This window comes from Podarcis muralis, chromosome 1, assembly GCF_964188315.1.
Source record: "Podarcis muralis chromosome 1, rPodMur119.hap1.1, whole genome shotgun sequence".
Lineage (NCBI taxonomy): Eukaryota > Metazoa > Chordata > Lepidosauria > Squamata > Lacertidae > Podarcis > Podarcis muralis.
The window spans coordinates 82,949,640-82,970,880 of record NC_135655.1 but is presented as its reverse complement, the minus strand read 5'-3'; the positions used below and the strand labels follow the sequence as shown (position 1 = coordinate 82,970,880).

General features: G+C 42.8%; 2 protein-coding genes across 6 annotated transcripts; both read right to left on the bottom strand.

The window, feature by feature from the left end:
* Positions 1-4,958: 4,958 nt before the first annotated feature.
* LOC114601935 (glycine N-acyltransferase-like protein 3) lies at positions 4,959-10,011 on the bottom strand. 4 transcript variants are annotated; one of them, XM_028739606.2, is made up of 6 exons: positions 9,906-10,011; positions 8,945-9,080; positions 8,002-8,109; positions 7,528-7,654; positions 6,846-6,966; positions 4,959-6,117 (listed from the first exon to the last, which is right to left on the bottom strand). In XM_028739606.2, the coding sequence occupies exons 2-6, from the start codon at positions 9,020-9,022 to the stop codon at positions 5,709-5,711; spliced, it is 843 nt and encodes a 280-aa protein (XP_028595439.2). In that variant the 5' UTR covers positions 9,023-9,080; positions 9,906-10,011; the 3' UTR covers positions 4,959-5,708. The 4 variants fall into 4 exon arrangements, with proteins under 4 accessions (XP_028595439.2, XP_028595455.2, XP_028595447.2 ...); XM_028739622.2 differs by having other exon boundaries at positions 8,059-8,109; XM_028739614.2 differs by lacking the exon at positions 9,906-10,011 and adding an exon at positions 9,293-9,888.
* A 611-nt stretch (positions 10,012-10,622) lies between these two features.
* On the bottom strand, positions 10,623-17,516 carry LOC114584441 (glycine N-acyltransferase-like protein 3). Of its 2 annotated transcripts, XM_077933340.1 has the most exons (6): positions 15,301-17,516; positions 14,934-15,050; positions 13,805-13,912; positions 13,439-13,565; positions 12,274-12,394; positions 10,623-11,614 (listed from the first exon to the last, which is right to left on the bottom strand). In XM_077933340.1, the coding sequence occupies exons 2-6, from the start codon at positions 15,009-15,011 to the stop codon at positions 11,206-11,208; spliced, it is 843 nt and encodes a 280-aa protein (XP_077789466.1). In that variant the 5' UTR covers positions 15,012-15,050; positions 15,301-17,516; the 3' UTR covers positions 10,623-11,205. The 2 variants fall into 2 exon arrangements, with proteins under 2 accessions (XP_077789466.1, XP_077789472.1); XM_077933346.1 differs by lacking the exon at positions 15,301-17,516 and having other exon boundaries at positions 13,805-13,964; positions 14,934-15,022.
* Between the last annotated feature and the right edge of the window lie 3,725 nt (positions 17,517-21,241).

Below are 21,241 nucleotides of genomic sequence, written 5' to 3'. Positions count from 1 at the left end.
CAGGCTGTAATGCTAACCGAAGGCCTGGTCAATGGCAGTCTCCACGGCAGCTGTACTAACCACAGGCATTTTTATATGGCTGTAGTGGCAGCCCCCTTATCCTCCATTTTCAGTGCTTTGTGGGAAACATATTGGGCTCTGGGGAGGGCATTATTCAGGAACCTATGTTTGATCAAGGACTCTTTGGAGTCAACCCAGCGTTGTTTTGCCCCTGTGAGTAAAGGAGCGACTAGACAGAGTGGCAGGGCAAGTAGCAACTTTAGGAGGACTTCAACTGGGAAAATTGCATTGGATGGATGGAAATCTCAGTTGGGAGAGCATTAGACTCTTAATCTCAGAGCCATGGGTGCAAGCCCCACTCTGTCTATGTTAGGGTGGAGGGGAACCCACTTTCCTCCACTGCTGCAGAACCTGGCAGCCGTGCAGCAGCAATGGCCTTTCAAAAAACCCATGGGATGTCCAATTGTACATTTCCTATTGTGTCATCTATCTAGATGTGACCTCAGGGAGTGCGGGGAGATATGGACATAGGCTGAGATAAATTGTGTGCTGATCTGCACCATGAATGGGGCTGAAGTGTACCATCCTATCAAGGCAGAAGTAGGGAATCTCCAAACAGTATTTAGTTCCGCTTTCATCCTGCGAAGCCTGGTCTATTGGGGCAAATGGAGCGCCGCACCACCAGCCTCAGCCTGCCCCCAGCTAGTTCCCAGCTGCCTGCCTGCCTTCTTGCAACCTGTCGAGAGGTGGTGGCACCTTAGTTTCAGCATTGCCATTGTTGTATTCAGCATGGAGAAGGATGGGGACAAATCTAGAAGCAGTTGGTTTTGCCTCTGGGGGATCAGAGCTCCTTGTTTTCAGGGGCAGCACATTCCGTTTCACTGCCTGAGGCGAAATGCGAACATGCCACCCCCCTCACCTCCTCACTTGAGTTGCATAGCGGCACATTCTAGCAAGATCTCGTAAACGCTGTGAGCTCTCATGAGATTTTGGCAAGATCTTAGTTTTATAGCTAACTGTACCTGCCCATGTCGGAGCTGGAAAATTAATATTCAGATTATACATTCGCCTCATTGATGTATTAGAATGAGCTGGATATTAAGGTGATTATTGTGATGGTGATATAAAGATGGGTGCTAGTTGCATCATGGGAAAGCTGACTACTAATGCCCCTTTAAAAAAAATTAGAGCAGGAATGGCTAACCTGTCACCCTTCAGATATTCCTGGACCCTAAGTCCCATTATCCTTGACCATTGGCCATGCTGACTGGGGTTGATAGGAGCTGAAAACCAACAGCATCTGCCTTGAGTATAGGACTTAGACATTGATATTTATTTTCAAAGTGGATATGACAAGCAAAATAACCAGTGTCCTTACCCATGTTAGCAGCCCTAAGAATCAGATATTTACTTTTTAACAGTGGGGATTTTAGAGCTCATCTCTCCATTAAGTAGGAGATTTGCCCTAGATTTATTATGAGAACCCTAAGGTATAGCTGTAATCTGAGCTTTACAGTTTCCCGCCTCATGTTGGTTGATGAAGACAAATTAAACAGCTAGCTTCTAGTTTTTAATATTTTTCATGGCCCGCTTAAATAGAGCCTGGCTGTGGCATTTGATGGGGGCAAAAGCGACACCTGGTGGCCAGAAGCGCACTTCATTAATCCTTTGAGTCTATGAAAATGTTTTCGCCACATCACACATCACATCAATCGCTAGATGTCCACAACAGTTATTTCCCCACTTATTTTGATGTGTTTGTTGATTCACAAGGGTGTGCAAAAACTGGTCCCTTAAATCCATGGCAAGTTGGATAAAACTATGTTTTTTGTGTTGCTGAATTAATAGTTTATTTTTAAAAATGTTAAATCCTTTATAATCCTGGGGTGATCTAGCACAAGAGTCCCGTGTGCATGTTGTCCGGTTATGATTGCCACAGTCTAACTTGGCAAATAAGGGATGGCCCAACCATTTATCATATAACGGGAGGCAAATCAAGGATACCACCACCACTTGCAATTGTGGGTATCTAAGCACCATCATTTATTTTATTAATAAATATGGCATTGAAAACAGTTCACTTATGATTATCATAGGCCCCTCTTTATCCTACACTGTGGAATGGAGATTACAAACTAACACTATGTGCTCTAGTTCCACAAAACACTTTTATTGCTTTGTCTGGGGGGGCGGACAGGCTTTCCATCATTTTTTTCTTCTTTCCAGAAATATTTTTTCTCAATCATATTTTGAACCGGAAGGCACCATTGAACCTGTTGCAGAACATAAGGAAAACCTTTCCCCATAATAACTTTATTATAAAACTTATAAAATGCAATGAATGTTTGCTCATAGATCTCTAGGATGTGCATGGTAAACCACCTCAAGTTGAGGTTTTTTTTGTTGGTGAAGATTTGACAGACCTTCCTGAAAACAAGGAAGGGTTTGAATTTTATTTTTTTCTGCTTTCCCAATACATACTGAGGGAGCCTGGCCCCCTTCTTGATTTTTTTTTGGGGGGAAGGAGGTCCCTCAGCCCCCTCCCCCTTTGGATGACACCCCTGGAAGGTGAAAAAGCTTAACTTTATATGGTTGTTTTAAAAAATGGAACAATACCCCTTCATTTGCTGATCATTCTGCTGAGACAAGAGCAGATCAAGCTGGATTTTCCTTCCTGGTATAACCAATATGCAGCGTGGACAAAAGCAAAGATAGTGAGGAAGCAGCCAGGTGACTGTTTTTCCATGTAGGGAACATTATTACACAAAAGAGTCTTGTATTTGATTGATTGATTGATTTCATTTAAATCCCATCTTCTAGTGAGGAGCACAAGGTGGCAAACATGGCTCTCCTTCTCCCCTTTTTATCCTCACAACCACCCAGTGAGGTAGATCAGGCTGAGAGACAGTGACTGACCATGGGTCAGATAGAACTTTCATGACAAAGTGGGGATTTGAACCCTGGTCGTCTCCCAGGTCCTCGTCCTGCACTCTGGTAGCAACTGCTACAACATATGGGAGAGTTATGTTCAGTTGCCCTGAGTTAGAGCCTCAGACTCAGTTTGTAGCCTTCTATCCTTGACTTCAGTAAAGTTAGAAACCAACTATATAAAAGAGATTTTCTATCATAATCTTAAATCTGGGAAATTAAGCTTCCAGGAGAAAGGCTGCGCACACATTATGCATTTTAAGCATCTTCCCCCTCCAAAAGAATCCTGGGAAATGTAGTTTTTTTAAGGGTGCTCAGAATAGTAGCTTCATGAGGGGTAAGGATAGAGGAAGCAAATGCTTGTTCGACTTAAGTACTCTGTTAACCTTTTCTTTTTTTGCTGGAGCAGAGACCCTTCCCTCTTCAGGCCCCACATTATAAATTTGTCTTGCCAATTACTTGCTGTAATCTGACTCTAGTTTTAATGAAAATGGAGAGTGGATATGTAATTTCACTGAATCACCCTCGCAATCCTTTTCCCCTGCCAGAAATTCCAGTTTCCCCCTAAGTAGGGGGCTGAGAACTGTGGGGATTCTGAAAACCATTCAAGGCCTCAGTCGCAGGTCACATGCTCTCTCCACAGAGACCTTCACTCAGGTGAGTGACAAGAGCCAGAGAATATGGGCTTGATTAAATTATTTTAGATAGCTGCATAATCTTAAAATCCTATTTCATAGGAGTAAGATAGGAAGTCCCTTTCATTACTAAACTCTTCCCACCAATTTTACTGCAGAATGCAATCCTAAAAGAAAGAAATTACATAAAATGTAGAGTGAAGGAGTACATTCAAGCCTACAGGGAGGTGGTGGCGCAAGTGTTTGGGTCTGAGCGGCCTCCCTTCTGCTTTACCACACTTCACACAGGTCTTTCCTGAGCAGGCCCTGGGAAGATGGGGGAGAGGATGTCCCAACATCTCTCTTGGGCTGCTGCTGATTCTGTCACAGGCCGATGGTGCGCATCTGTGCTCCGTTCCTTTCATTGCAAAGCACTATCATGCCTTTACTTTTTGAATTCTGACCTGATACTCAGTTTACTAAGTGCTAAGGTAAAGGACCCCTGGATGGTTGTCCAGTCAAAGGCGACTATGGGGTTGTGACGCTCATCTTGCTTTTCAGGCCAAGGGAGCCAGCGTTTGTCCACAGACAGCTTTCCAGGTCAGATGGCCAGCATGTCTAAACTGCTGCTAGGAAGCTGTAAATAGACATAGGCCCTCACTCTTTCGCTTCAGCCACCAGTGCAGCCATGACTGGTCTTGCGTGTGTAAACATCTGTGGAAGGTGGTCTCTTAGAGCAAATGGGGCAAAAGCCAAGCAACCTCAGCCTGTGCCCACGTGCCTGTCTTCTTACTTGCAACCTGCCTGGGGGGGGGGGGGGTGCTGGATGTCAGCTCCCTCATCTGAAGGTCACTTCCTCCTCGTATGTTTAAAGCCCTCTTCCAACATTTTAGCAGTCTTGGAGAGTGTGGGGAAATTGCAGTTTGTTAAGGATGCTGGAAACCGCAGCTCTGTGAGTGAGGTCAGGACCCTCAAGAAACTACATTTCCCAGGATTCTTTGGGGGAAGCCATGACTGTTAAAGGGATATAAGAGTGTTTTAAATGCAAGGTGTGGCTGTGATCTTTGCAGAATTCAAGGAGGAGGAGGATTGGAACAATGCTAGAATGAGTTGGCTGTGCCTGAAATCGGCTCTAGGCCCACCTACCATTGGGCTCCTTGCTTTCCACCTTGCCGATCCCAATGGGTACCAGGCATCACTGACAAATGTGAATCCTTGGGGTCAGGAAGAAATGAACCTTCACAGTCTCATCTACTCCATGGCTGTGAATGGTCCACCTTTTTGACGTTTGACACCTGTTAAAATGTGTACCACAAAGTACTTTGTCATTGTTATCTTATTCCTCTTCCTCCTGGAAAGGTTTTTCCAATCATCTGGGGAACAAGGCTTCAACTTTGGGATGAACAACACAACATGTCACAGAAAAGTGATTTTATTACATCCTTAGGTTCCTGCTTTGGTCATTGACCATTTAGGATCTGAGGTACAGTACAATGTCATCTTATGTGTGGGTTTGGTTCCAAGCGTTCTGCTTATATACAAAAATGTGTATACAGAAACCTTGGAAAGACCCCTGTGGGTGCATCCCAGGGCTTCCAGAGCTGGCTCATAGAGAGAGCCTTGCTTCCCAAGTAAGGCAGAGAGTATAAAAGCTGCCTACCTTGCCTACATTTAAGTTGCAGGATTTCAACGAGCAGCCTTCAGTCACATATGGTTGATATCACGCAAGTTACGTAAATGATTCAGGAAGGTTGTTGGTCTGACACAGTAGAAATATATAAAAAAATTAAAAAATTGTCCAGTAACTAAATTTGTTCTTGGTATGAGCTTTCGTGTGCACGCACACTTCTTCGGATACCAAAAACAAACTTAGTTGGTCTCTAAGGTGCGACAATTTTTAAAATATATTTTATTTTTTAATATTTCAAGTTAAATAAGCGTAAGGTGTGATCTTCCTGTATAATGTACGTGAACTGAAACATCAAAAGTCAAATGTATAAGGAAAATTCAGGAAAATACAATAAGGCAAAAGGAAGAGAGAAACACACTGTGGAATGCAAAGATGAAGAGCGGACATAATTGAATAGTGGATAGGTCTCTCTCATTCAGAGGACTGGTGAGTGGAAGGACTGGGCAGGATCCTGGAAAATGACTTTTGCTCTCTCCTCACTGAGAAGCTGGAGAATGGATGCAGTAATGACACAGTTCAGATAATCTTTGGAAGCCCAGGGAGTCCATCAGTTTGTGCTGGGGGGTATTATCTAGGGCAACATGGCCATAAACAGGGAAGCCAGCTGCATGGACACGCATGCCATGTGCCCTCTGCACCATAGATGAATAGCCCCTTTGGCGGTGGGATGGAAGGGTATAGCTGTGTGCACTTGCGCCCCAAGATTCCATGATGATCCAGCTGACAGGATGACCATTGGAGTCCAGGATGCAGGTACTGGGGAAACATCGCACCATGTTGGCCAAGTATTTCCGGCTGTGTTCACTGCCCCCATAGTGCCACGTTTCATTCAGCAGGTCAATGTGGGAGCTATTTAAGGAGGAAAAAGTGAAGCCTGGATCTAGCCTAGGAGAGCAGAAAGATGAGCAATGAGGAGGGAGCTGAACATGAATGCAGAAATTATCTTCTTGGCTCATCCTCAAAGTCTCCCGAGTTCAACACTCCAGACAGATACCCTGGCAAAACCACCAGCAAGCTGGCATGAAAATGATGCTGATTCCATGTCGTTTGCCCTAACATCCAGCAGTTTGGACTAATGACCAATTGTTAGAAGCAAACAACTGTTAGAAGCAAACAATAATGCATCCCCCCAACTGATTGTGTGTGTGTGTGTGTGTGTGTGTGTGTGTGTGTGTGTGTGTGTGTAAATGGCAGATATCAGGAACTGTTTGATTAGTTGTGTTCCCCTCCCTTCAATCTCACCCCAGCAGAGCATGCCTCATCTAAGATGGTGCCTGTCACAGAAAGAACTGCTCATTCTGCTCTTAGGATGCCTTTTCTAAACTAGACCCCTGATGCAAATCGCCTTTTGTGTGGCATGGGCAACGCTACCCCTTTGGAGTGCCGCCTTTGGTGCTTTGCTATCCCAACTACAAGAAGGAGTGAATGCCAGGTTTGTCCATAGGCAGAATCATAGAATTGTAGAGTTAGAAGGGACCCTGAAATGCAGGAATTTCAACTAAAGTATCCATCGCAGACTGCCATCCAACTTTGACTATGGAGATTCTCCTATTGGAAGCACACAGGTTAGCCAGTGCCTCAACCAGGAAGTAGGGAGCACAATGGACACTCACCGGGGCTGAGGCTGTTTATCTGGCTTGGCGTTCAGGTAGATGAAGTAGGGAATTGCAGTCAACTGGACTTTCTTGAGAACAACAGCATCTTTAGAGACCTCGTGTATCCCATCATGGTTCCCTGTACAAAGCAGTAAAAAGTCAGAAAGAGAATGGTGTTGCTGGGTGACGCAACACATATATTGTTAGGTACACATATATTGAACTGCTATCACGCAGATGGTCATCCAAGGTATGTTGCTCTCTTTCTGCCCTTGGACAGTGAAAAGTTCTATTGTCCTTGTGGTGTTGTGGAGAGAATACATGTGCAGTCTGTAGGGAAGGGCAAATCTGTCACTTTTAATTTCTCTCAATTTCTCATTTTCCCAGCATGAAGTTCAGTTCTCTACATTTCATATCAGCTTTCATTTAAAAAATAAATAAATCCTCATGAGACTGGAGTGGGCTGTAGGAGGCGAGACAGCTTCTCAGATACCCAGATCCAGAATACATCAGTAGAAAAACCTGGAATCTAATTCATGTGTCCGCCTGCCACCCCATGTATTGTTTTGTATTTATTTTGCTCATGTTTCTTCATTACATTCACTTTAGTCACTTCCATTTCCTCATCAAATTTAGATTAAGTAACTAAACTGAGTCTCCTTATCTCATAACTCCTTCCTTAGAAAGAACAGCTTGTTACCACAGAGAGAAAAGGCTTGGTCCCAGTTGACGGCATCTGTGTCAAGCAACAGTCTCCGGTATGCATCAAGATCCCGATAAAATGCTGCATATATATTGTTAAAGGAATCCGAACTGTCAGAAACAGTCTAAAAGAGAGACATACAGTTTAACAGGTAAAGCTTTTCCAGATGTTGAGATGAAATGATGAAGTTTCACCTGCTCCCTTTGGCCGCTGTTAATGCCAAAGGTGCGCTCCTAGACCAAAGCCAACATCCCCTTTCAGTTTGAGCCTGGCTTAGAGGAGGCCCCAGCACAGAACACACAGCATTTCCAGAACTGGATCACAGAACTGGAAGGGACCACTAGGGTCATCTAGTTCAACCCCCTGCAATGCAGGAATCTCTTTGCCCAACCTGGGACTCCAAGCCATGACCCTGACATTAAGAGGCTCATGCTCTACCCATTGAGCTACCCTTTGCACAAAGGCTATTACCCCTCTCTGTGGACGAGTCAGGACCGCCTTGAAATCTGGCCAAGAATCCACAATCACCTCATGGCCCACTGGGTTCCCACGGTTTATGTTCATGACTTCACCATAGACCTGTCAAAAGTCATAGGATGTCAGAGTTGGTGCTGCAGTTGAAGGAAGCAGCCTGGGAGAAATGTGTGGGATCTGGGGAGGCCATCTGTGGTGTGGTGTGTCAGGCTTGTATCTGCTGCATGCCCTGAGTTGGGTGTCCTGAGTGATGAACAGGGATAGAAGAATCAGTTGATTTTCTGTTTCTCTCAGTTTATCATTTTTCTCGTCTTAAGCTCAGTCCTCCACATTTCTACATCAGTTTGCATTTAAAAAAATATGAAAGTTCATTGGCATTTTGGTGTTAATTTCGCTTAATATGCATGATTATTATTAATTCACACATTTTTAGAAAGCAATTTCCGCAATACAATGTCATTTTACTTACATGTGCATTTTTAACGCACAGTTTACCCTCTCAGTCTTGTGAATGTTACTTGGCTGGAGAACTTCATAGCAAAATTAAGAGAAATGTAGATTTCAAAGGGCAGCTGAGTTTTGTCATGCATTGCTTCAGAATGTGCAAATTAGGTAAGTTCACCTATAAATGCAAACTGAATCACATTTCCTCCCTCTTCCCTAGTGAGGACTTAGTACCTATCACCCAATGAACTAATTGTAGGAATTCACATGGCCATTTCACATACTATGTACACATTTCACACCAACTGTACCCTCAGTATGGAGCTGCAGCCAATATTAGCTCTCTGTGGAGTATATCTGTATGGTACCCTATTCAAGCACCTATTTATTGGATTTTAAAAATCTTCTCAGATTCCAAATTTGGATCTTTGGGAAGATGCAAGAATTTGGTCCCATATTCCTAGCTAATAACCCAGAATACATGGCTCAAGATCACCTGAAGTGTCTGAGGGAGGCTTTTCTTCAGCAGTCCTTCCAGGAACCGCAACTTGGAAGGACAGGATAGGATCAACATAGCTTGGGAGGCAGAGGTTGAAGCAGGTACCAGCAGAAACAGTGTGGGTTGTAAGCTCCTGAGAGAGAAAGAGAGAGACTAGTTCTCTGTACCTCAGTGTAATCCCCAAACTGAGATGCCTTCTTTTTCACTGAAATGATGGACTTACTTAACCAACAATGGTGCCACAACTGAGTTTCTAAATGTAACAGGAATCCCTTCCTCAATAAATAGAGAATAAAACATTCTCTTATGAGCAACTGGTGTTCTCCCACACTGTCATTTGCTCACCTGTAGTCCTCCGTGTCTTCTTGTTGAGTGGTACAGTGTTGAGTGGTACATTGCGCAACAGGTTCAAAGAGGAATTTTGAACCCCCGAGGATGGGGTGACAAGGACTTTTAAAAGTTTCTATCTTATCCCAGCATACAGTTCATTAAGCATCATCACTACATCATTGCTACATCAGAAAAGGGGAGGGGTTGTACATGATTAACATAGGAGGAATGTGTTGGGGCAACAGGTGGATACAGGATATGTATTGGAAAGTACATTCTAAGCACATACTACAAAGGGACAATAGAAGTTTGATTTGCATAGTCTGCCACCTGGGCAAGTCCGGAGGAGTGCCTTTGCCCAGCGATTGACACCTATGAGTACCTTCCCGTGAGTATGTGACCCCCGCTTGAGGGATTATGGCGGGGACCGAATGGTTTCCAAGTCCTTGGCCAATGAAGCAAATTGACAGTGGAATGAAGGAAACGGGCAAAGGAGTTGATTTATATGATTTTTAAAGCTAGGTAACTTCCCTGAGCTGTCAAGTCTAAAGGATACATTTATGCATAACATTTGTAACATTTAACAACTTTAAAGATGTGCCCCACCCCCATAATTTCCGTAACTTACAGATTCTCTTAAGAGCCTCTGGTGTGCTGTCAAACTGCTCAGTCAGAGTCTCCTTCAGCAAGCTCTTTGTGTTGGCTGCTTTATTTCAACGAGGGGGGAGGGAATGTGTAAGTTTACCAGAATGAATGAACTATTAACAGCCATCTTCCTGATGTTCAGTGGTGCAGCTACACACATTAAGACCCTGGACTTAATGGACTTTAGGCCTTTCTCTTTAGATGGCCGTGTGATTTCAGTTGTGAAGCATATAATTAACATTGCTCTTCTCCCTCTGACTGCCATTTCATCCTTTACAACTGCTGTGAATTATGAACACGCACAGTTCTGCATAATAAAAACACTTAAATTACAGTACCATCCTGGCTACAGGAATAAACTTGAGCAGACATTGCTGTCATGTTTAGGAACGCTGCTTTATCAGAGTCCCCCATCACATGGGGTATCCTACTCATATTAAAGTGAATGCAGGAAGAAGCCCATGTAATTGCTACCTATATGGGTAGGATTGCCTAAGCAAAAACGTTTTAAGCAGGTCGCAGAAAGAGAACAGTTATGGTGCCTCCTTAATGTCAATAGACAAGGAGTTCCAGTCAATAAATTAAAACACCAATGAATGAATATGTCAGCATCCAAAGAGATGGCATTTAAAGCCTCTTATTTTGGCATATTGGCGTTGTTTCATGACCAGCAACAAATGGAAAAAACAGACAACCCTGCTACCAGGACAGAAAACATTTTATTCATTGGATATATATATTGCCTTCTTGCCAAGTTACCGAAGGTGGTTTACAACTTTAAAATACTAAAACAATTTTTTTTACATCAAATGTATAGTCGATTCAGGCCTACTGGGTGGTGATGGCCCAAACTGGAGCCAAACTTTGGCAAAAGTTTTGCAGTGCCTCATAAACAGAGCAATGGGCCACTCAAACTCAGGGGTCATCCAAAAACCAAACATCGTCTGATTCGCTCTAAACAGGGGCCAAACTTTGAGAAAAGTTTGGCATCAGTGTTTTGCAGAGAAAACACTGCATTTTGCAGCACCTCACAAATGGAGCAATAGACACTCAAAATGGGGGTCATGGGTATTCACCCAAAAACCCAACGTCGTCTGATTCAGTCCAAACCCAGCACCAAAGTTTTTAATCAACAGGAATAGAGGTAGAATTTAAATGGAAAATAGAGTAACGGGAAATGGTTCTTGAAAGGGTGTGATAATCTCCCTCTCTCCCATTCAGAGGACTGGTAAGTGAAAGGATTGAACAGGATCCTGGAAAATGACTGTTGCTCTCTCCTCCTCTCACTGATAAGCTGGAGAATGGATGCAGTAATGACACAGTTCAGATAATCTCTGGAAGCCAAGGGAGACCAGCAGTTTCTGCTGGGGGGTATTATCTAGGGCAACAAGGCCATATACAGGGAAGCCAGCTGCATGGACACGCCTGGCCTGTGCCCTCTGCACCATAGATGAGTAGCCCCTTCGGCGGTGGGATGGAAGGGTGTAGCCGTGTCTCAGTGTACCCAGAGATTCCATGATGATCCAGCTGATAGGATGACCATTGGAGTCCAGGATGCAGGTACTGGGGAAACATCGCACCATGTTGGCCAAGTATTTCCGGCTGTGTTCACTGCCCCCATAGTGCCACGTTTCATTCAGCAGGTCAATGTGGGAGCTATTTAAGGAGGAAAAAGTGAAGCCTGGATCTAGCCTAGGAGAGCAGAAAGATGAGAAATGAGGAGAGAGCTGAACATAAGAATACAGAAATTATCTTCTTGGCTCATCCTCAAAGTCTCCTTAGCTCAACAGTCTTAACAAAACCACCAGCAAGCTGGCATGAAAATGATACCAATTCCCTGTTGTTTGCCCTAACACCCAGGAGTTTAAACTAATGACCAATTAATTGTTTAGTTGAAGAGATAAAAAAGAACCCCATTAAAAGTGATTGAAAATGCATCCTATTAATCAAACACTATTATGTGGGAAAATGACAGATGGCGGGCTGAAAAATAACAGATGGCAGGTTGGAAGTGATTCATACACACCCTTCAGCAGAGCATGCCTCTTCTAAGATGGTTCCTGTTCCATGAAGAACTGCTCGCTCTGCTGTTGGGATTCCTTTTCTAAACTTGACCCCTGATGTAAACCTGCTTTTGTGTGGTATTCTTCTTCCCTTCCTTGAGTGGGCAGTGCCACCCCCTTTGGTGCTGCCTTTGGTGCCTTGCTGTCCCAGCTACATGAAGGCAAACTAAGGAGTAAACGCCAGGATTGTCCATTCGCATTTTGACTATGGAGATTCTCCTACTGAAGAACCACAGGTTAGCCAGTGCCTCAGCCAGGAAGGAAGTAGGGAGCACAATGGACACTCACCGGGGCTCAGGCTGTTTATCTGGGTTGAGGTTCAGGTAGGTGAAGTAGGGGGTTGCAGTCAACTGGACTTCCTTGGCAGCAACAGCCTCTTTAGAGACCTCATATATCCCATCATGGTTCCCTATACAAAGCGGTATATGTCACCAAGAGAGTGGTATTGTCAGGTAGGACAAGAAATTTTTAGCTGCACATATACTGAACTGCCATCACTCAGGTCATCCAAGGTTCATTGCTCCCTTTCTGTCCTTGGACAATGAAAAGTCCCATTGTCCTTGGAGGCTATGGAAGGAATACATGTACAGCTGGTAAGGAAGGGTGAATCTATCAGTTTTGATTTCCCTCAGTTTCTTATTTTTTCAACCTTGTTCAATTCTCCACATTTGATGAAAATTCATTCACATTTTAAGTGCAAATTTCTTCTCTCGCATACACACAGATTGTTTTCACTAATATATGCATCTTAATGCACACTTTAGTATGTGCATCACATTACTTGGCTGGAGAACTGCATCACAAAATACCCTATCACTTACTCTAAGTACGTAATTATTGTTGTCTCTCTTTACTGTAGATACTTATTGACTGGTTTTCTTTTAAAATGTATTATCAACTCTTTGAGGAGCTTCCTCCACAAAGTCTCCAATAAAAAAGCAACTGCACTTGAATATTTAGCTATAAAAATGCAAAATACTGTACAAATAAAGGTGTAGAGAAACAGTATACTAAACATTATATAGGTTATCGACACAGCATTAAGAAATAAAAATCAACCAGAATTTGAAAGAGCACAAATAGAATGGACTGATTCAGGAATGCTTGGGACAAAACAAAAGTTTCAATAACCATCAAAATCATATCAATGTTGGGGCTTGCTTTGCTTTTAAGACGAGTAAACTTCAGAAAATTCTGGTACTACTATACTAGAAAGCCCATGCTCACATCACAGCATGCTTTACCACCAAACCTGTGTAGGGCTTTATACACCAGTAGTAAAACCTGGAACGTAGCTCATATGTTACTTCCCCAATGTATTGTTTTGTATTTTATTTTGCTCATATTTCTCTATTACATTCACTTCAGTCACTTCCTCATCAAATTCATATTAAGTAACTAAACCGTGTCTCCTCATCTCGTAACTCTTCCCTTAGAAATAACAGCCTGCTACCGCAGAGAGCAAAGGTTTGGTCCCAGTTGATGGCATCTGTGTCTAGCAACAGTTTCCGGTACACATCAAGATCCCGATAAAATGCTGCATATATGTTGCTCAAGAAATCCGCATTGTCTGAAACAGCCTAAAAGAGAGACATACAATTGAACAGGTAAACCTTTTCCTGATGTTGAGATGAAATGATGGATGAAGTTTCACCTGCTCCCTTTGGCCGCTGTTAATGCCAAAGGTGCGCTCCTAGACCAAAGCCAACATCCCCTTTCAGTTTGAGCCTGGCTTAGAGGAGGCCCCAGCACAGAACATGCAGTGTTTCCTGCTGACATCCCACAAAATGTATCCTGCAAAATCCCCAAGGGCTAGTACCTCTCTCTGTGGACGAGTCAGGACCACCTTGAAATCTGGCCAAGAATCCACAATCACCTCGTGGCCCACTGGGTTCCCGCGGTTTATGTTCATGACTGCACCATAGACCTGTCAAGAGTCACATGATGTCAGAGTTGGTGCTGCAGTTGAAGGAGACTGCCTGGGAGAAATGTTTGGGGTCGGAGAGAAAATTAGTAGTTTGTGTAGGCTTGTATCTGCTGCATGCCTTGATTGGGGTGTCCTGAGTGAGCACTAGGGATAGGAAAATCTGTTGATTTTTCATTTCTCTCAGCCCCCCCCCCCCCATTTTCCCCATCTTCAGTCCACCTCATTTCCACATTAGTGTGGATTAAATAAAAAGTCCTCATAAAAATTAATTGTACTTTTTGGTGTTAATTTCACCTAATATGCACGATTATAACTAATTTACATATTTTTAGAAAGCAATTTCTCCAGTACAGTGCCTTTTTATGAATCCTTTACTATGTGCATCTTGTAATTGTAACTTGGATGGAGACAATAGTGCCGGCAGTGGTTGCTACACCACTGTGTGAAGAACAACATTGCAAGATTCAGAAAAACGTAGAATGTGTTTTGTCATGTATTGTTTCAGGAAGCGCAATTAGGTCGTGCAAACTGAATTGAGTTTCTCCCTCATCCCTAGTGAGGGCATTCTACCTCCCACCTGACAAACCAAGTGTAGGAATTGACAGGGCCATTTCAGACATCACACACTCAGTTCACATCAGCTGTGCCCTCAACAAGGAGCTGCGGCCAATCTTATCTCTCTGTGCAGTGTATCTGTATAATACCCATATTTTCAAGCACCTGTTTATTGACTTAAACAAACTTAAAGGTAAAGGTAAAGGTACCCCTGCCCGTACGGGCCAGTCTTGCCAGACTCTAGGGTTGTGCGCTCATCTCACTCTATAGGCATGCGCTGTCCGCAGACACTTCCGGGTCACGTGGCCAGCGTGACAAGCTGCATCTGGCGAGCCAGCGCAGCACACGGAAACTTATCAGACTTATCAGACTCCAAATGTGGATCTTTCGGAAGATGCAAGATTTTGGCAGGAATTTGGTCCCATATTCTGAGCTAAATAATCCAGAATACATTGCTCAGGATCACCTGAAGTGTCTGAGGGAGGCTTTTCTTCAGCAGTCCCTCTAGGATCTGCAACTTGGAAGAGCAGGATAGGATCAACATAGCGTGGGAGACTGATGCAGGTACCAGAAGAAACAGCACCTGAGAGAGAAAGAGAAAGAGAGAGAGAGAGAGAGAGAGAGAGAGACCATTTCTCTGCACCTCACTGTAAGCCCCATTCTGTAAAGCTTCCTATGTGACTGAAATTACAGATTTTTTTAAAGCCCTGTGCTGACACAACTGAGCTTCTAATTGTAACAGGAATCCCTTCCCCTCCTTCCCGCTCAACAGACAGAAAAAAATATATTCTCTTTTGAGCCGCTGATGATCTGTTACACTGTCACCTGCTCACCTGTGGTCCTGTTGAAAGTTACAGATTCTCTTATTAACTTCTGGTGCGTTGTGACATTGTCAACTGCTCACTTACGGTCCTCCATGAACCAAAGCAGCAACACAAACCTACTCACTCAATGTCTTGCCCACCCAGCTAGATCTTTGGACTGCTTTGTTTCAAGGTGGGGGGAATGTGCAAATTTACTAGAATGGTTGAACCATTAACATACATCTTCCCAATATTCAGTGGTGCTTCTACGTATAGTTAGACTTTGGACTTAATGGACTAGACCCCTCTCTTTAGATGGCCATGTGATGTCTGTTGCGTAAAAGCACAATTAATATTTATCTCCCGCTTCCACTGCCATTTCACGTTTTCCAAATACTGTGTTGGGGCAGGACATAAAGAAGAGTTTTCTACCCCTGATTAAAAATAAAATTGAATTATGACCATATGTAGTTCCATATGATGAAACCACTTAAATCACAGCACCGTCATAGCGACTGGAATAAAACTGAGCAGACACTCTGCATGTGATTAGGAACACTGCTTTATTAGGGTCCCCAATCACATGAGGTGTCCTACTCATATTTAAGTGAATTCAAGAACAACCCAACACAGATCTTTCCTACTCAACACTGGGGAAGACATGGACTGATAGAGGAGCATGTGTGCATGGCTGTTGGGGATGAAGCTTGCATGTGCACCCTTGGTCTCCCCATCCACATATACATGCCTAACATTTTACTGTTAATGGCTACTGATCATGGTGGCTCGGTGTGTACTACGCTAGTAGCAGAAGCAGTATTCTTCTGAACACCAGTTGCTAGGGAACATGAGTGGGAAGAGTACTGGTACTCTGAACTCATGCCCTGCTTGTGGGCTTCTCATAGACATCTAGCTGGCCACTGTGAGAACTGGATACTGGACTAGATTTCTCTCTCTCGCTAATCCATTGGAGCGTCTTTTCTGTTCTTAAAGCCAAGTGTAAGAGTCCCAGTGTCTTTTTTGTTGGAAAAGTGATGGAAGAGAAAGAACTGCTTAAGGAGAAGACTTGTGTGAGAAAATAAACAAGAGTAGTTTTTTCCTGTGGAGGAAGTTGGGTTGAGGGAATCCAGATTGGGAGGTTTTGGAAATAGGTACATTAATTTTAGGAGGGTGTTCATTTTTGAACATGGCTATATTGTCTGAGATGGTGAAGTTGGTATTGTTCCATTTTCTCAAGTCAATTTCCCTTCCTATAATGGATTTTTGTATATTATTTTCACTAATATCTTCATTTATTCACAGTTATATGCACTTTTGTAAACATTGGTTGGAAAACTTCCTTGCAAAAATTTGGAAAAGGGTAAATTTCAAAGGACAGCTGTGTTTTAGTTCATCTTTGGTTTTGGAAGTGCAAAATGCAGTCTGAATCAAATTTTCCCTCCATCCCTGATTCTGACCAACAGTACTCAGTCAGTCCCCTATCTTTTTTTTCCTTTCCTTTTGGCGGAAGAAGTGGTGACTGAATCAACCTTATTTTGCAACATGTAAATAGGCCTGTTGCAAACTTCACCTGGAGGTGTTTCCCTATTAACTGACTATGGGCTCCAATTCACATTCAGAATTTAGTATGTGTGAATTATTTCTTAGGTAACATTTGACAAAGCCTGTGAATTGGTTGAACCAGACACACCATTAATCTCCCCACAAGCTATATCAAAAGTTATTTCAGTCAAGGTTATTATGGTGAACTAGATGAAGTCAAAGTTGCTGGAGCAAATTGAATAAAGCTGGCAGTTTGAACTGAGTTGCAGAAGAATACAATCTCCTGCCCCCCGAGACTGCCTGGAGAGAGAGAGATTTGGAATCCTTGGGTACTCAGTGTTCTGGATAAATAGAAATAGTATTTGTCACATAGGGTTATCCAGAAGCGAGTAGCTCTTCACCACTTGCCCATGACTGCATCTGTAGCTTGATTCTCAGGGAGAATTAATAGGATGTTTCAAATAAGAGCCTGAGGAGAAGCAGAGGCTTTAGCTGCTGGGTGGCACTATCAATGCCCCAACCCCACATGAATTCACACTTCCTCTTAGGTGACCTGGAAGCCCACCCAGCCTCTCTCTCTTTCTTCCACAACAACCCTGTGAGGTACATTAAATTAAGAGACAGTAACTTGTCCAACTCCACTTAGCAAATGAATACAGTCAGTTCTCCTTTCTTTGGTTGATTGCCCCCACTCTTGTACAAGTTTAAACCCAGTGCATTTACTGCAGCCATGATTAAAGAATAACTGAGCACTGGAGTCTTATCAATTAATATATATTTCATTAAATATTATATAATTTCATTTATTATATAACAAATTCTTATATTTCCTTGTACTGCTCTTCCTTTAGCAAGTTCAGAGTAGCTTCCTTGGGGGAATCCCAGTGGTCTTACTTCCAGACACTGCGCTGATCCATCATTCCCATGCTCAGTTAGGTCCTTCTACAGCAATGAGAGAGAGAGAGAAAAGGTCAGTGCAGAAGAAATGCAGATAAATTCAGTAACAGTTATTCCCATTTATCCTATCCCCCTGTTTCCTTTCTCTGTGTTCATTTTCTTCTTCTTTCCTTCTGGCTGAGAACGTGCTGGCCTTGAAAGCTGAGAGCCGTGGGACAGACTCGCCTCCAGATGGATCATTTGCTTAAGTTGACCGTAAAATTGTGTCTGCTCCAGTGCCGCCATAGTGGCGCTGGAGGGAGCCTAGCCCATTCCAGCTGTTTGGCACGGTGGGTGGAGAGGGCATGCAGGATGCCAAGTTAGGACTCCCTAGAGGGTAGGCATGGTTCAAATGCCTCCCTTTCAGTCTGTGGCATGAATATTGCCTCTGAGAAGAGCAACTGAAGAGGAGTCCCTGCTGCTTTGACATCATTGCCGTTTGGAGAATTCCTTCATTCATATAGTGGACGCTGTTCTGTAGTGGGAGGCAAGAACTCTGGACAGATGCCAAGGCCTACCAGCTGGTCTCCACTTGCAGTTCCGGCCCCAGTTTGTCTGCAGTCTGCCCAGGCCAGGGCTTCTCCTAGAAACAGCTTCTGCAAGTTGGATGGAAGAATAAATGCTTGTTTAGAGCACCAAGGTGGTCTAGCCCCAGTTAACATGGTAGTTGCTTTGTGCCAATTTGCTTTGCAAAACCAACCAACCAGGATAAATAGTTCTTAAAGCCAGGCTTTATGTGGCATTCCATTCTGTTTATTTTTGAACTGTACGCGCCTTTAAAACTTGTTTGGTTTTGCAATGGCTATTGGTGATAAAGTAAATTGATTAACTGCATAGTCCAAGGGGATGATTTACTACTGAACAGGGATGCCAACAAAATTTTCTGGGGCCAGTATACTGTGTGGGGATTCAGCCTTCTGTTGCACATGCAAAAGAAGACACATATGTGAACATAATTTGCATATAGTGTATATCATATGCAGATTTGTACCCCTTTTTGCAGGTAGGTCTGAAACATATCAGGGATCACACACAGAAATAAGAGGTCTGACGGACAAAATATCAATAGGGGAAGCTTTCCCTATAATTGTAGTTCCATACCAGTAAAACTTTGCTCTGTTTAATATCCCTCTGCAACATAGCTGGTAAAGACATGAGAGAACTGCTCTCCTCCACAGCCAGCCCCAAACCATGCAAATAAATCAAGTTTCATGAGTTGTAAACTAGTTATCTCACTGTAGGTCTTCGTCTCCTGATTTTAGGATAGCAAAACTGCATTCAGCGCAAGCTCAACCTAGTATTGCGGATGGAGGGAGTCAAAAGCGATTTAAGATTTAAGCAATTCGGTTCAGATGCTCATGACCGGATAGCAAGATTTAAATAGGGGGGAAAGCAAGTAGAGTATTAATTTGTTGTGGTTATTTATTAATAATAACAACTACACCCCAAATTTTTTTTTCTTTTTTTGAGCAAACAGGATTTGAAATCCCTACTCAGCCATGAAGTTCATTTGGTGCCCATGAACCAGACACTGTCTCTTAGAATAACCCACCTCATGGGAGAAACATGTACCACCGTCAAGTGAGCTAGCTCAGGACTGAGTTAATACAACTGAAGTGGTCCTCTCTGCCTGCACCTAGGGAGTATATCATCCCCCTTGGTCTCAACTAGAGCTGGAGATGCAGCCTGTTATATAAACATGTGAAAATTGTGAGCTATCTGTGTCCTTTAGCTATTTCAGCAGCTAAATGTCTGCTTTGTTTACTATTGTTGTGGATGTACTACAGAGAGGTCCAAGACCAGACGGGGAAAGAGCCAAAGCCAAATGATGCATGTTTCTTGACCTGAAGTTGGACCAGTTTATTGAATCCCCCAAGGCAAAGGAAAGTAGTTATTATTTAAAGTTGATCCCTAGATGGCATCAAGAACACAGCTTTACTTCTCTTGTGCCTCCAACAAAACATATTAAGGTGGTGTATTTTACTCAGTCTGTGTAGGAGAAGGTACCATTGATAGGTTGTATTGAATAAATTTCCCTTCAAATTAGCCCTAATTGGTACTGATGGTATAGATTTGAACAACTATTCCTACTCAGTTTGCTGCATTGTAAGATTATATTTTATCAGCTCCCTTCCCCATTTCCTTTTATATGTTGGTTGTAATTGTTCTCTTTTCAGTGCAGACAGAATTAGATATATTTTGTATTGTTTATTTCTGGTTGACTTGTAACAAATGGAGTTTTCAAATGGAGTTTCAAGGCATGGTGTTCCATGTTTTATTAATAATAGTTTGATTATGTGTCTTAGTTGAAAAAACTAAACTGGGGACATTTTTTGATTTACTAGAATTAGTGCTTGATCATAAGAGATAATGTTGTGGGATAACCAGGCTCATATAACCAACAACACTTATGTCTAATTAATGCATGAAGGGGTTAATACCATAAACTATCCTACCAAACTTATCTATGTCCACTTCCTCTCACCTTGGGAGGAACTATGTAATCAAGCCTTTGTTCTCTCCCAGTCTACTTGAGAAGCTCAGTGAGTGAACTGGTTGCTCCAGTTCAGACTGCATGGCTCTCACAAGCCACTCTTATGTTCCTATATCAGTAATTTTGGAACTTTCACCACTTTGCAACTAAGCCAAGTTTTATCGCCTGTGCAACTTTCTGAAGCACACAAATCTGACCTTTGAAGGGTTTGTAAGTAAACCATTCTTGACTTACCAAACGTGGTCTTTTTCTATGCTAGGGGAACAGGGAAACTTTGGAAGGAACTTCAGTTTTAAAGGTCTAACTACTGTACCTATATTTCCATGCTTTACTCTGCTATGTGTTCTGTGATTTTAAATCTCTGCTGGGGTTCTCTCAATTAAGAATGAAGTTAAAGGAGATATTCCAAGAGCTTTACCTTCTTCACTGCTTGCCAGACGCCACCAAACAGAGGATCTGGATTGAAAGTTCTGGATAATAATTTCCTGCCCAGAAGGCTACTTCCAGCACCACTCAAAGTTTAAAGTGGAGGTGGGGCAAATAAGTTGAAAACTAAGTTTCCCCCCTGCTTAGGCAGCATGATGCTACAGCATGCCATGAGTAGTTGCACATGGACAGCTGAATAACAAAAACAAAACCCATAATGTAAAACAACTTTGAAAATACAGAGGATAAAAAGGCAGAAATTGTCAGAGGCATATAGATTAGCTAATGTTTCATGAGGTGTGTGTGGAACTCACAGGCTACAGTAGCAGGTGAAAACCTTTATTCAAATTGGCCTCAGATTAACATGGCCATCTTAGCCAGGGAAAGTATACTCATGCTAGATTTAAACAAGCTTGGAACTAGCTCAAACAATCTGGAAATGACAAACAAACTGAAGTGCTTGGAAATCTCTTTTTTCATAAAAGAAATGCTGTAAAATAAATCAGATAGTCTTGTAAAACAACACCAATATAGGCCCAGAAAGAATTACCTTAGATATTTTGTGTTGTAGAC

What these genes read in the sequence shown, in the direction of transcription:
- LOC114601935 (XM_028739606.2), bottom strand. Translation starts at nt 9,022, where the DNA reads ATGTTGATCCTATCCTGTCCTTCCAAGTTGCGGTTCCTGGAAGGACTG. An exon ending in GCCTCCCTCAGACACTTCAG is followed by an intron (nt 8,110 to 8,944) that starts GTGATCTTGAGC and finishes GACTTTTGACAG; the next exon opens with GTCTATGGTGAAGTCATGAA. An exon ending in TGACTCGTCCACAGAGAGGG is followed by an intron (nt 7,655 to 8,001) that starts GTAATAGCCTTT and finishes TCTCTCTTTTAG; the next exon opens with ACTGTTTCTGACAGTTCGGA.
- LOC114584441 (XM_077933340.1), bottom strand. Translation starts at nt 15,011, where the DNA reads ATGTTGATCCTATCCTGCTCTTCCAAGTTGCAGATCCTAGAGGGACTG. An exon ending in CCAAACCTTTGCTCTCTGCG is followed by an intron (nt 12,395 to 13,438) that starts GTAGCAGGCTGT and finishes CGCTTTGTATAG; the next exon opens with GGAACCATGATGGGATATAT. An exon ending in GATAAACAGCCTGAGCCCCG is followed by an intron (nt 11,615 to 12,273) that starts GTGAGTGTCCAT and finishes CTGCTCTCCTAG; the next exon opens with GCTAGATCCAGGCTTCACTT.